Below are 15890 nucleotides of genomic sequence, written 5' to 3'. Positions count from 1 at the left end.
GATGTGACGTTCACTGACCTGGCCATGCTTTAGTGACGCCATGTTCATGTACAGAGGAACACCGGCCAGTCTGGCACTGGTTTTAGCAACAGCTAGAGACACAGCTCCTATGGCCATGCTGCCGTGGAGGACTGGTTCAGGGGGTTCTGGGGGTATGATAGGTTTTTCCAAAAGAGTGTCCCTCCGTCCTGGAGAGGAAAGCATAGAGAAAGGATCTCACCATAATAAAACTACATTTTCATTTAATGCTGCACTCACAGAAGACCCAGCACAGACGAAAGGGAGAGAGAGAGAGAGAGAGAGAGACAAGGCTAGGATTCTCCTCCTCGGTTCCTGGGGATTTTCAGATTTGCTCACTTAGCAGTACTCAATCATCCTTGGCCATGGATTCTGCCCAATGATTTTTAGGTCACCCACCATGAACTTGGTCCACAATCATAAGTGGTTGATACTCCTATTCCCACGTTTGCATGTAAGTAAACTGGGATTTGTTGTGGTTGAGAGACCACAACATATTTATTGCCCAATATTTTGGGGGGATATTTGACCACCCTGTGAGCCCCCAGTTTACATTTATGTTAATTACATAAAATTAACCTTGGGTCAGGGGCTGAGTTAGCAACTAGCTGACAGGAAGTAGTCACAGAGCATCAGAGGGCATCTGGAAGAGATAGAGAGATGCACCAGGAGGAGGAGGGAGGGATTTGGAGTGGTGCGGCTTAGGACGCACTCTTGGGGAGACATCAGCAAGGAGAGGAGATTAGCTAGTTGCTACTCAACCTCTCTGAACTAGTGGGTTTTTACCCCAGACTTTGAATCTCAACTCTTATTTATAAATAGAACGACAGAGATTCAGTTAAAGCTACCATTAGTGGCAGTCATAGAACAGAATTCTCACCAGGTTTTAGCCCAAGTGGCTGGCAGGTAACTGCAGAGTTGCCATTGCTGGGTGAAATAGCAGTAGATTAAGGCACAGCCACTGTGGTGAAGTTAAAACACTACGGTATGTTATAGGAAGTAGATGCAGACTTGATTTAGAGTCTTTGAATTCCAATGCTCTTCTGTATCACCATAGTTTCCATGATCTAATATTGAGCACCTCTTCATGTGCCTAACTTGCTGTCCTTTTCTCTACACCCAAAGCCATGCTTTGTTCTGTGTTTGGCTACCATCTCTAGTAAAGCCCCACACCCAACAGTCTACCCAGAATCCTCACCCATCTGCACTCCACCAGTTCTCAGCCACCCTGTCTCTTCAAGCCCTAAGCCTCCAGTCTACTCTTCCCCACAACTGCCTTGGGTCCTCAGTGGAGAGAAGACACACAAGCACCCAGCACATGGTTAGTACAGAACAAACCCATTTTCACCTGTCGTTCCTCTCTCCTTAAGCTCTTAGTTCTGAGTCAAAAGCATCTGCCAAGTGAAGCTCATTGGTGGATCCCTCCCATCTGTAGCTTGGTAGTGTCCATACCCTCTGGAAAAAAACGGGTCTAACACAATAAAATAAAGGACCTTGTTTTTCATCACTAGTTCCTTCCTGATCTAGTGTCCTCCTTCTTCTTCCTCTTCCTCTTCCTCTTCTTCTTCTTCTTCTTCTTCTTCTTCTTCTTCTTCTTTTCTCTTCTTCTTCTTCCTCTTCCTCTTCACCATCATCCTCTTCATCATCATCATCATCATCATCATCATATTTTCCAAGTCGTCGTCATCATCATCATCATCATCATTATATTTTCCAAGTCAGGGTTTCTCTATGTAGCCCTGGCTGTCCTAGAACTCGCTCTGTAGACCAGGCTGGCCTCCAACTCACAGATCAGCCTGCCTCTGCCTCCTGAGTGCTGGGATTAAAGGCGTGGGCCACCACCATCAGGCTAGTGTTTTCTTATTTAATGAAACCCATTTTTCAATTGGGTGTCCAGATGTGCCTGGGGTCATGTTAGCAACTGGCAGTCATGGCAAGTTGAAGGCTTGAGTCGTTAGGAGACATAAAAATACGATACCGGGGGCAGCTCTAGTGCGAACATACTAGAGGGGCCGCCATTGGCACTTGGCTGAAGTGTGGGCAGAGATCAGATTGATGCAAAGCTTTAGAAAACAAATGCTAATTGATTTGTGAGACTAAAACCTAACACTATACCTTGAAGGTTAAGGTCTCTGTTTGCAGCTAAGACCGTTAAGAGTAAGTTCCTCTTTGTCCTGTGTTAAATCCTTGCAAGTTAAGGTTTCTATTTGTAATTGACAATAAGACCCTGTTGTAAACTGCGAAATGTGTTTTTCAACTCCACTAAATTTGCAACCCCATTCACACGATGTATATCCTGACCCTTGTTCCTTCCCTTTCACTGTATTTTTCTAACAACATGTAACAGCCAACTCTCTTGCCCCTGTGAACATCTTACCTCTCCTTAAAAGAACCTCTAGAGGCCGGCCAGCAGGGGGTGCTCTCTCAAATCTCAGCTTAGGGTAAGACAGCCAGCTGGCTAGTTCCAGGTGCACCCCAAAATACATCTTGCTTTAACTGGACAATTGTGGATATGGTCTTTTCCCCTCTTGATTTTCAGGTCTAACAGATATGCAATTAGATCACAGAACTTTCCTCTATCGAAGCAGACGCTTTATAATGGGATGGCTTTTTGACTGCCTCATGGAAACTTTCAGGGAAGATGCCCTCCATGCCCCCACCTTCCCACTGCCACTGTTTAAGGCATTTTATTCAGTAAGTGCTCACCTATGAATAAGAGCACAGTCGTTTGGGTCCTCAAATAAAAATGGAGTGTACGATGTGATAAAGCCTGATCCACCCAGCACAGCAGTTTCAAGGGAGGTGGATGGCACTTGGTTGGGCACTGCCAGCACCGAAGTCCAGCCTTGCTTCCTCATACCTTGCAACTAAAGGTGCTGGAAGATGACCAGCCACTCACCTTGCTTCTGTCCTTTCTTTTTGGTGGGGGGTGGAGGAGGTGGTGGTGGGATTACAGGTGGGGGTGCGTGCACTGGCTCCTCCAGGCTCCTTTCCAGTTCTTTTCTCTCTTTATCTTCTTGTACTTTATTTTCAAAGAATATCCTGAATGGCAGGAAATATAAGACTTTACAATGGGATGTCATTTTTAGAGCTGACCCTGATATGTTTCAATAATATGAATTTTTAAGCTAATGAAGAACAAATTAGCTTTAGTTTCCAAGATTAATAAAAGTAATGATGGTGTTAAAGCCATTTTTCAAGAATCAAATTCTTACCATTTAAATTATTTGAGCTCTTTTTATACTTCAAAATAAAATTTGAAGACATAATTTGATTAAGGGTTACTGGATTTTCTTTTTATATTAGTGACATTAGAAACCAAACCATTTAAGAATCCTTAGAGAAAACAGTGTTGTGAGGATGTCTTTTCCCCGTACCAAGAGATTTATTTTTAAGTGTGTGTGCACACAGGTGTGTGTGTGTGTGTGTGTGTGTGTGTGTGTGTGTGTGTGTGTGTGTGAGAGAGAGAGAGAGAGAGAGAGAGAGGAGAGACACCATGTGGGCATGGTGGCTCCGGTGGTGGTGGGTAGACATTCATTTACAACCCAGGCACTGCATCTGCTCGGACATGAATTTATTATAATATAAAGAGACAGAAAGACAGAAAGGAGAGAGAGGAAGAGAGATGGGGGGCTGGGGGCGCACACCTCATGGCAGGAAAAGCAGAAGAGAGCGCAAGGGGAGGAGTTTCTCCATAAAATGAGGCTTTTAATCAGGACGCAGGGCAGCGCCAAGGGGCGGGTCAGAATATTATCATGCACCCCAAGAAAAATTCAAGCTTGCCTAAAATTTGGCTTTAAATTGTAATAGTGGTCTTATTCTTGCCTTTGGGATTAACATTTTCTGGAGGCCCCAGTAAGATTCAGACCACCCACCCAAATTCTAAACCTGGACCTTGGCTCTGGAACTCCAGGAGCCTGGGGGGCTGCCTCAGCAGGCATGTGTCTTGAGATGTTCCAAGGCTCCAAGGCCGCCTTCAGTTCATGAATTATCCGGTTGAACTTTCATGCTGAGAAAAGGAGCAAGCATCCACAGAGGCCTCCTGGTGCATCATGATCTGGTTCTGTTTTGTGGGTCCCTATCTGGGATGAGGAGAGGGTTGTTCAGGGCAAAAAGCGAGGTGTTGCTGCACTGCCCACCTGAGGTTCTTGGCCTGGTGTTTGTAGGTTCTGTCTTGTCTCTGGCTTCATTTCTACTGCCCTCTTTCCGCCTCTTGCACTTTCTGTGTTAATTGGTTTATTTTGGACTTGGGGTGACTGAACTATCAGACAGTGTGGGTAATAAGACTAGCAAGCCTAACAGCCCTCTAACCTGTGTTCTAAAGACTTCTGATAAACTTTACCCTGCTACAGTTAAGGAGGACTATGATTATCCTATCACCAAATGTCTCCTCCAACATTCTGTGAAACTGAATGGCTCACATTCGGGGTTGGCTGGCCCTCCCAGGGTACTTTTGATTCTCAGATAGCCTGGGAAGAGGTTAATGTCGCCCTCCGAAAGCCTGGCCACCCAGATCAGATTGGGTACATCTTGCCTTGGGCTGAAGCAATTTCCAAACCACCCCCTAGATAATCCACAATTAGTAAGGTGGCAAAGCTCTGGTTGTGGGCAGATGGACCCTTCAAAGGCTTGTAGCAGAGACCCACGAGCCCCTCTAAAGACTGTTCTCAGGACTCTTGGGACTCACAGGAGGAAGAACACTCTTCCTTCTGAACAACCATCTTCATCCTCTTCTTCTTCAACCTTCTCACTTCAACCTCCACCTTTGCCGCCCCAGTCCCCACCACCAAGGCCCCACTCTGCCTCCATCTGCACCTAACCCCACTCCACCATCTAGTTCTTCCCTACCTCTGCCTATCTTCCCCACACCCCAGCTCTTCCCTACCTCCCACTGTCTTTCCCCTACCCACACTGTCCTCCCAACTTCTCCTCCAATCTGGTTCTGGGGTGGCTCCTCCTTCAGTCCCCCATTTCCCTACGGCCATTTCATGACACTTGCTACCTGTGTGCCCCTTTCTCCACCACAGATCTCTGTGGTTCTGGGAAGAACCAGAACTCCCCTTTCAGCACTAGCCTGATGATTCCATAATTTCTCTAATTGATTCTATCTTTTTCAATCACCTCCCCACATGGGACAACTGTCAGCAGATTCTCTGTACCCTCTTTGCTACTGAGGAAGGGGAACAGATTCTCACAAGAGCAACTGAAGCGCTCCCCAGAATAGCTTCAACGGCAGATGGCCAGAGGGTAGAGGTAATTAGCCATGCTCTGCCAAGAAGGAGACCCCAATGGAACACAGAGAGGTAGGAGGTCACTCAGTGAATACCACCAGGTTCTTCTGGAAGGGATGAAATGGGCAACCAGAAAGTCCACTAATCTATGGTAACAGATGTGAATCAGGGCCCAGATGAGTCACCTTCAGCTTTCCTGTAGTGCCTCCTGACATCTATCAGTTATAAATAGACCCAGAGGACTTGGCAAATCTCAAGGCAATTAACCTGGCCTTTGTTACTCAGCCAGCCCCTGACATATGTAGAAAGATACAAAAGATAGATGGGTTATCAGGAAAGAACAGGTCAGAACTATTAGAAATAGCCCTGAAGGTATTTGACAGCAGAAACAGCCAAGAAGATCTTCTGATAAAGAAGACAGGCATGCCCCTGTGGCTGTATTACAAACCTAGGCCACTTTAAACTCTGCCCATGCATACCATGATGAAAGGAGGAGACTTTTACAAAAGGACCAGTGTGCCCACTGCAAAGAAATGGGTCACTGGAAAAGTGAATGTCCATGCCAGAAACAGGCAGTCCCCCTCAAACCCAAGCCTAGATATAGAGGATCAGCAAGGCCCCCAGGAGCCTATGGTAACTGTCACCATAGGGGAGCAACCTGTAAAATTTCTGGTGGACACAGGGACTACTCATTCAGTGTTGCAGAAGCCCCTGGGACCCTTACCAACCAAACAATGGAAGTACGGGCAGCAACAGGGGATGTCAAAGAATATAAACGGACCATTGGACTGTTAACCTAGCACAAGGAACTGTGGCTCATTCTTTTACTGTTATTCCTGAATGCCCTTACCCTTTACTGGCAGGACCTCTGGAACAAGCTCCAGCTAACAATATCCTCCTCAGGAGACTCTCCTAGGTTACAATTGGGAAGCCCTGCTGGGCTTTAACCTGTATAACCTGCCCAATAATTGAGGAATATCTGATCCTCCAAAATCCAACCCACTCCCTGGAAGAGGAATGGAAAAGTTGCTGATCCAGGAAATTCCTACAGTTTGGGCAGAGGACAGTCCTCCTGGCAAAACAGGTACCACTCACTCATCACAGCGACTAACCTCTGGGGCAGTGCCCATTCGAGGCAAGCAGTACCCTCAGTTCAGAAGCCAGGGACGGGACTGAGATTCATATTCAGATTCATACCTATTCCTTGCCAGTCAGCCTGGAATACCCCCTTGTTGCCTGTCCAGAAGCCTGGAACTTGAGACTTTAGACCAGTATGAGACTTGAGGGACGTGAACAAAAGGGTAGAATCCATTGACCCAACTGTTCCAAATCCCTCTGCTTTACTCAGTTCACTACCACCAGAGCATAAAGTATACACTGTATTGGACTTGAAAGATGCATTCTTCCCCATCTCTCTGTCAAAATTATGTCAGCCCATCTTCACATTGAATGGGCTGACCCTGAACTAGGGATATCAGGACAACTAACCTGGACCAGACTGCCTCAAGGGTTCCAGGGACTCTCCCACAGTCTTGGCTGAAGCATTCACCCAGGACTGAAGTCTCTTCCACAGGAAGTGCCCTGAGGTAACCTTGCTTCAATGTGTAGCTCGTTGATTACTGGATGGGGAGACTGTCTGAGAGCCACCAGAGGCCTTTTGGAAACTCTAGCCCAGTCAGGCCACAGAGCTTCTGAAATGAAAGCCCAAACTTGCTCACTTTAGGTTACGTACTTGGAATATGAGCTGAGAGGAGGAAAAGACTATTGTCCCAGGCCTGCATAGCAGTCCTACTGCAAATCCCAACTCCAACCACCAAGAAACAAGTTAGGGAATTTCTAAGAGCTGTTAGACACTGCTATCTTTGGATACCTGGGTTTGCTGAAATTGCCAAACCCTTGTACTCTGCTATGGCTGGGGCAACATTCCTTTGGAATGGACTGAGGAACATGAACAGGCCTTTAAGAACTTAAAAGAGGCACTGATAACAGGCCCCCACATTAACTCTCCCTGATATCTCCAAGCCCTTTCATCTTTACACCCATGAAAGAAAGGCCATTGCCATGGGGGTCCTGACTCAGACTCTGGGTCCCTGGAAAAGGCCCATAGCTTCCATCTCAGAGAGACTGGGTCCTGTAGCCTGTGGGTGGCTCCCTTGCATAAGAGCCATCGTAGCCACTGCAATTCTTGTAAGAGAGGCTGACAAACTCACTTTGGAACAGATTCCAACTGTAACAGCTCCACATGCCATGGAAGCCCTGCTGGGAGACGCCACCAATCGGTGGATGTCTAGTGCCCATCTTACCCAGTACCAAGTCCTTCTTTTAGGTAAGGACAGACTGACTTTTGGTAAATCGTTGGCCATTAATCCCACCACCCTGATGACCCTGAGGAGCCCATCCACGACTGCCTAGAGATGCTGATGTCATCCAAGATATGCCACCTGACCTGACAGAAGTTCCTACCAGAGATGTAGTTTTCTATACCAATGGCAGCAGCTTCATTCAAGAAGGAACTGGGTATGCAAGGGCAGCGGTGGTCACAGGCCTGAAAGAGGTCATTTGGGCACAAGCCTTGCCCAGGGGCACATCTACCCAGAGAGCAGAAATGATTGCTCTGACATAGGCTTCAAGATGGGCTGAAAGAAAAAAAGATGAACATCTACATAGACAGTTGATATGCTTTTGCCACTGTTCATGTTCAACTGCAGATCATTTCAGACCGCTGCCTGACCTGTGCCCAGGTAAATGCAAAGAGGACATGCTTCTCCCAGGCCAGTGGATTCAAGGTACAGTACCTGATGAATTTCGGGGAAATGGAATTCACTGAAGTCAAGCCAGGACTGTATTGCTACAAACATCTGCCACAGGCTGGGTATAGGCTTTTCCATCCTGAACAGAAACGGCCCTAGTGGTAGCTAAAAAATTAGTAATGGAAATGGCCTCCCCATATCTCTGGGGTTTGACAATTGCCCATCCTTCATGGTCAAGTTGTGGTAACTGGGTTGACCTCTTACCTTATGCCCTTCTCAGAGTCTAATGTACCCCCTACCAAGAAAAGTTCACCCCATATGACATAGTCTACAGGCAACCACCTCCCATGATCCTTCAGGTACATGCTGGACTGTTATCAGTTTGCCCCACTCCAATCTCTGAATCCTTAAAAGGATTGCAATTAACTTTGGATAAGATTTTCCCTCAGGTCCAGGCCGCTCAACCTGTTGGGTACTGCCCACCTGATCACTGTTCCAGCCTGGAGATGCTGTATTAGTCTGCTCCTTCAAAACTGACTGGCTTGAACATAGATGGACAGGACCTTACATCATGATTCTCCAGATGCCTACTGCTGTTAAGTCACTGGTATTTCTCCCTGGGTTCATCACTCACACCTCAAGAAGGTACCTAAGGAACCCATAGAAGAGGAGTCCAACCCCCAGAGGCAGAAAGTGACTGAAAAAGGATCATTAAAAATCAAACTTTCTAAGGTTTGACTGTCTAACATAACTTTGTGTTCTTGCTATTGAAATTTGTATCATGGTTGTCCTATGGCTAACCGTTTTGTTTTCAGCCTATGCAAACAGAACCTAAGTACATCTTGACAGGGGAAATAAAAGGCACCCTTGTCATAGGAAACACCCTGACATTGTCTTGCCATGCAAAAGATTGCCTTTATCCACCAGGGCCCATAGTTTGGACAAAAGAAGATGCCTGTTTGTAGACATCTAACTTCAAAAACTACATAAACCAGTCCAGAGAGGAGGCTTGGGAAGAAAATCTCCAGAAGAAAGGATGCAATAAAGCAGTAGAAGCTGTGGCCAAAACCAGAAGTTAAGGAGCCTTGTTTAACTCAAGATGGAAAAAAAAAAAAAAAAAAAAAGACAAAAAACGCCTTTCAAAGTTCTTTTGCTTGTTTCTGTTTTGTTTTATGAAGGTTATCAACCAACTCTGAGGCAAAAAAACAACATGGCATTGCTCATGGTTAAGTAGTAAAAGAGGCTTAAAAAAGAGGCTGCACTTGACCTTTGCCTGACTAAGGACATTGATGCTTTCCACCTGCATAATGGAAAGGTAACTCTAACCCATTACTTGGTGTGGCACTGAGTAACACTTCCTCAGCCCAACTTGGTTCTCTGATTCTAAGAGTTAAAAAATCTAAGGGCTAAAGGTCTAAGACTTGGTTGTGGCTAGAGGGCAGAATGTAAGCAACAGCACCGTGTCCACAGGGAACCCTCTGAAGGGCTCAAAGTTGACCTCAAACACAGGGAAAGGAAGTTCTCTGATAGCCTGATCTTTATCCTGAGTTCTGAGCAGAAGAGACTGGCTGGCCCTGCCTTACACAGGAGAAAAGCAGACTTCAGGGAACCCCTGCTGCTTTAGCTTGCTTTGGAAACTGTCTGTCTCCCCAGTTCTATAGTGTACAGTCCAGCTTCTTATTCCTTGGGTCACAACCTCCCAAGGGATCATGTAAACAAATGCTGGGGACTGCAAACTATTTGGTGACAGTAAAAGGTTTCTGAACATGTTATTAGTGAAAATTAATTCCAAATCAAACACATAATCAGTCTGAGGTGTTTGGGGCAGTACAGCTCACACATGTTGCATCCTGTGACTTTGGGTCTGAAAACAAATGTGTACTCTACACCGCCACACAACACCAATGAACCAGCCTAAAACACCTCAGATTTAAGACTACTGTACATTACAAATTGTAGTATTTTTTTGTATATATAAGCTTCTTGATCTCATAGAAACATCATGGTTTAATTATGTAAAACAAAAACAGCAGGTAAATATTGAATTAGTGTGTCTTTGGGTTGTACTGTTAGAATGTTTGATTTTTAAATTTGCTGCTTCAATTGCTGACTTTAGTTTCATAAAAAGGATGTCAAGTGAGAGGGCTGGGAGATGCTTCAGCAGTTAAGAGAGAATATATATATATATATGCTGTGGATATTGCTCTGTACAAATAAAGTTCTGATTGGCCAGTGGCCAGGCAGGAAGTATAGGCGGGACAAGAGAGAAGAGAATTCTGGGAAGTAGAAGGTTGGAGAGAGACACTGCCAGCCGCCGCCATGAGAAGCAACATGTAAAGACACTGGTAAGCCACAAGCCATGTGGCAAAGTATAAACTAAAAGAAATGGGTCAATTTAAGATAGAAAAAGTAGATAACAAGAAGCCTGCCACAGCCATACAATTTGTAAACAATGTAAGTTTCTGTGTGCTTTCTTGGTTGGGTCTGAGCGACTGTGGGACTGGCGGGTAAGAGAGATTTGTCCTGACTGGGCCAGGCAGGAAAACTCTAGTTACAAATGGCGCCCAACGTGGGGCAAGAATTTCCACCTAAAACCTGAGAAAAAAGATTCTAAGACAGAGCTAAAAACAACTTCCTAATTGTCTCTCTCAAGTTAGTGGCAGCCTGCCGGTTTCAGCTACTATGGCGGGTTCCTGGCCTGTGAGTTTAACCTGCAGTGTGGCGGGAATGAGGAATCTATAAGCGACACTTTACTCTGCTGCATGGTAGATTTAGCCTTTGCTAGTTTAAAAAAAGAAAAAAAAATTCTGGGCTATGCACTGCTTTGATAGAACTGCTTCTGATAGTTGATGGTACACATGGCTCCAGACCCAAAGCTGGTGGTAAACTGTACCACCGCCATGTTGGGAAACTGAGGTGGGTGGAGCCAGCAGCCACAATGGCATTTCAGTCTTACAAAGATGGATATTACACAGAGAATCTTGTTTGTCTTGTCTTTGGGATTTTTAACTGCAGAAAAAGATTTGATCATAAAAGCTGTTGAGTTAAACAAAAATGTAAATTTTAAAGGTACCTTGACTTTGAAATTTGGATATAAGGATATGTTGCTTTGAAAAAGAGTCTCTGCTTTTGTTTCCACAGAAAGCCAGAGGCTATGGATTTGTTCCAGATTAAGATATATCAAGTTTGATCAGCCAAGACCACTTAAAAGGTCTCCGATGACACCATGGCCCAGATGATCTGACATCCAGAATGGTTTCAAGGCAACTGGCTCAGAGGTTCACCCTAATGGACTACTCTATAATCCTAAAATTTTCTTTGTATCCCCATAAGATACAGCGCCCCCCTCCAGCAGGAAGTAATAAAAAAAAACTACGCCCACATTCCCAAAATTATCAAGCTGGCTTTGGAGATAAAATTGGCTCACTCCTTCTCTAAACCCAGACATATTACTAAAAAAAAAGGCTAAGAGATTCTTGTGTCCCAAATCAAAAGAGCCCTCTGGTGTGGAACAGAGAAAACCCAATATTTTTCTTTAAAACAAGTTGATTATAAATGAGATCTCTTTCTAAAGAAGAAAGGGGGATATGATATAGAGATGATAAGATAAAAGGGTAGATTAATGAACTTCTAAAGAACAACAACTCATTTAAAATGTTTTACATTGGTATAGATTTTAGTCTATTGATACAAACTTAAAGTTAATTTTGTTATACTATGTATATATTTCTACTCATGTTTAAGGTATTATGTTTGTATAGCTCATTTAAAATTGTAATGGATAATTAAAAATAGATTAATAATTAATCATCTATGATAATCATACTTGTAGCCATGTTAGTTAAGTCTTCTAGGTATACACAGAGATATCAAATAGACAGGTAATCTTCAAACACTTCAAAGGTCTACAGAATATGGCATTTAAAATATTTTTAAAATTTAGACTTTCTGGACAGTGAGACATGTCTGCTCCTGGCGGCACCAATTTACTTCAGAGAGGAGGATGGGCATTAAAGACACTTCATATGGAGTTTATCTTCACATTGGCAAAAATAGCCATTTGGGCAAGAAACTGTTCTTGCCTGGACTGCTTGATCAACTGGACGTGCAGGACCCATAGAAAGGTGACCACTGAACTTTGCTTGACAAAATGGTCCTTCAGGTTCCTGCTTCACAGAGAAAACTGCCAGACATTCTACAGGACACTAAAAAAAGTGACCAAGAGACTCTAGCCCTGTGGGCTAAAGACAGATGCCCCAACTTTACAAAGGAACATTAGGTGACTGTTCAGGCTGCCAGCTGTCTCTGTCTACCCTACAAGACTCCCGAAAGTTGCTTGCATCCTTCTCCCGGTTCTCAGGTAATATTATATCCTTCTGAGGTCTTTGATGTGGTTGAAGACTAGATAGTTATAATTTTGCTCAGTTATGATACAAGATAAGTTAGATATAAAACCTTAGACTCACCAATATAGGATAGTATATCTTCTTTAATAATGTAACTATAATTCTTGCTTGATAATTGTTTTGTTATATGTAATTTTACTATATAAAAGTTAAAACCTTCCTTAAAAAAAAGAAAGAAAAGGGGAAGCGCTGTGGATATCGCTCTGTACAAATAAAGTTCTGATTGGCCAGTGGCCAGGCAGGAAGTATAGGCGGGACAAGAGAGAAGAGAATTCTGGGAAGTAGAAGGTTGGAGAGAGACACTGCCAGCCGCCGCCATGAGAAGCAACATGTAAAGACACTGGTAAGCCACAAGCCATGTGGCAAAGTATAAACTAAAAGAAATGGGTCAATTTAAGATAGAAAAAGTAGATAACAAGAAGCCTGCCACAGCCATACAGTTTGTAAACAATGTAAGTTTCTGTGTGCTTTCTTGGTTGGGTCTGAGCGACTGTGGGACTGGCGGGTAAGAGAGATTTGTCCTGACTGGGCCAGGCAGGAAAACTCTAGTTACATATATATATAAAATTCTTTTATTAAGGTGACAGCATAGGAAGGTTGAGAACCAATACAGTGGCACTCAGCCACCTATGACTCCAGTTCTGGAGATCCAATGACTTTTTCTTGTGTCTCTGGGCACCAGGCATACATGTACCACACATACATACATGCAGGCAAAATATTCATACATATAGATGAAAATAAATAAAACATTAAAAGATTTTAAAAGTAAAAAGTTGTGAAATGAATTTTAGCTTGGGATTAGGATAGAATTTCCAGATATTTCTGATATGGTTATAAACATAATTCTGCCATTTGAACTGTATATTCTGTATACTTATGCAAAGCAGTATACTCAGCTTTGACTATTATAAAATCAAATACTAGTCAACTCTGGGGCTGGCAAAATGGCTTAGCAGGCAAGAGCACTTGCCTCCAAGCCTGGCAACCTAAGTTTGACCCCTGGAAGTCAACATGGTAGAAGGAGAGAACTCACCCCAGCAAGTTGTCATCTGACCTCCACAAGTGTGCTGCTATGGTCACATGCACATACTCATGCGCACACACACACACACAAAATGAATAAATAAAAATATTGATCAACTCTGAAAAAAGTTGAAGGTTCTCTGTGTTCTGCAGTATCAAATATTCAGCCGAGATTCAATTATAAATGTCAAAGTAAATAAACACATCCATCTCATTAGTATGCAAATTTGCCTTAGTCCTTAATGAATCATAAAATTATATACCAAAGAATCATTTTAAATAAGCTCATTTTTATTAGCATATTTTTATGTTTATATACAAATTTTGCTTATATACAATGTTTGTATAATGTTAATATATTAGTATGTTTGATCTGTATATCAATTTTATATATCTATGCATAAAAATTTCTTGGAGTAGAGAGATAGCACAGTGAGTGTTGGCCATGCAAGAATGAAAAACCTAAGCTCAATCTCCAGAACCCATGTAAAAAGCCAGGAATGGTGATACAAGCTTGTCATTTTAGCACTGGGCAGGCAGAAACAAAGGGGGCTTACTGGCCAGCCATCTAGGTGCATAGGTGAGTTTCAGGTAAAGATGGGATCCCTTGTCTCAAAATACGAGGTGGAGAGTAACGGAGGAAGATTGCTGGTGTTGAACTCTGGCCTTTAGTGCATGTGCACATGTGTATGCACACATGCATACACCAACTTTTAAATTTCTTGGGTAAAACAGGGTTGTGAATGATATACGTCTAAGAACCCTGCTCCACAGGGCCATTTTATGGCAGGTGGATGGTAAAGAGGCGAGCCAGGTGGTTATACCTGGCTGTTACTATTTTGAAGTGGAAAGCTGTTACCTGAGCCTGTGGTCCACCTCTGCCTGGTTGGAGGGGTTCAGACCCCACAGCTCCTCTGTGATGGATTCATTGACCCACTGCAGAGCCGCGTTCACTGCCTGGTGCCTTTCTGCCTCCTCGGCATCCACTACCTCTGGCAAAGCATTCTCGGAGACTTCAAAGTGAGCAGGTATCACCACGGAACAGATGTACTGACAATGGCAGAAACGTGTTGCACATTTTCTCTGCATCTCTCAGGAGATGGGAAATTGAACTAATCTAGTGTTTAACATTAGTGGGATCTTATCATCAACTTCAAAGGGTAAAACAATACATAATTTTTTGCTATATTTGCATATCCATTGAAACATTAAGAAACTTGACTTCATGAAACATTTCAAATTATTCTCTTGTTAAAATGCTGGTATAAAATCCCCACACTGAATTTTTCCTAACAGTACCTCTCAAAAAGTTAGCTACAGATTTAGTCTTATTATTCTCCTCTCACAGGCTGTGGCAATTTTATTTATTAAAAGTAAGTAACAATATGAATTAAACAGTTAAATTGTTTTTAATTTTTAAATTTACTTTTATTTTCTTGAGATAGAATCAGTGAAGGGACTCTGGACAGCTGGAGCAAGGGAGGCATGGATCTTGCCAGCCTTGCCCTTCTCTCACTCCCTCTGCCTTGCTAAAACCCACTAGATTACAGTCCTAAGGTTAGCCACCAAGGTCTATTCCCTTATTTGGCCACTTCCTCCTCCTGAGACTGACCACAAAGGTCCAGCTATCAAAGTATTGAAGTCCATCAGTCAAAAGCCCTTTTGGGCTCACCTAATTAACATGCCCAATTAAACACCTCATCCTAACACCGGGTTTCCTATTTCCCCTTTATAAACCGCCGTTTGACAATGGGCTATGCCTGTCTCCTCTCTATCCAGAGGCGGTCTTCTTTCCCACTTTGGGACAAATATCTCTACCCCCTCTCCCTTGTCCTCTATCTCCTGTTTTTGTCTCTTATTTCCTGTCCTTTGTCCTTCTGGAACAAATAACTCTCCTTTGTGCTGAGACCTTGGTCTTGGGGCGTCCTGAGCCAGTACCAGTCCTTACAGTATCAAGTAGCTCAGGCTAGCCTTGAACTCACTATGTATAACAGAAGATAGCCTTGGACTACTGATACTCCTGGTTCTACCTGCTGAGTGCTGGAATTGCAGGGGTGTACCACTACATCCAACTGTTAAAATTATTTAAACAAATTCTTTTCTTTACTTAAATCATTATTCTACATTTTTTTTTTTTTATTTTGTTTTGTTTTGTTTTTCGAGACAGGGTTTCTCTGTGTAGCTTTGCGCCTTTCCTGGAACTCACTTGGTAGCCCAGGCTGGCCTCGAACTCACGGAGATCTGCCTGCCTCTGCCTCCTGAGTGCTGGGATTAAAGGCATGCACCACCAATGCCCGGCTATTCTACATATATTAAACACATAAACCCAAATGTAGATTTATAAAATGCCTTGCATTGCAATGGCCAAATATTAAAGGCATTTTCATTTCATTTCCTTTTTCCCCCTGGGATTGTTTTCAGGTTAGCAAGTCATGTCTTTTATCAAGGTCACACTGAAA

General features: G+C 43.5%; 1 protein-coding gene across 1 annotated transcript in view; it reads right to left on the bottom strand.

Moving 5' to 3' along the window:
* The window catches only part of Eno4 (enolase 4), a 32281-nt gene that overhangs the window by 14005 nt on the left and 2386 nt on the right, over positions 1 to 15890 (bottom strand). The window contains exons 3-5 of the mRNA XM_036173939.1: positions 14291 to 14481; positions 2918 to 3060; positions 19 to 188 (exon numbers count right to left, since the gene is read on the bottom strand). Of these exons, the coding sequence (XP_036029832.1) occupies positions 19 to 188; positions 2918 to 3060; positions 14291 to 14481 (504 nt within the window). The remainder of the gene's footprint in view (positions 1 to 18; positions 189 to 2917; positions 3061 to 14290; positions 14482 to 15890) is intronic.

The sequence above is a fragment of the Onychomys torridus genome, chromosome 1 (genome assembly GCF_903995425.1).
Source record: "Onychomys torridus chromosome 1, mOncTor1.1, whole genome shotgun sequence".
Lineage (NCBI taxonomy): Eukaryota > Metazoa > Chordata > Mammalia > Rodentia > Cricetidae > Onychomys > Onychomys torridus.
The sequence above is the reverse complement of the archived record's forward strand: the minus strand, read 5'-3'. Positions and strand labels throughout refer to the sequence as shown.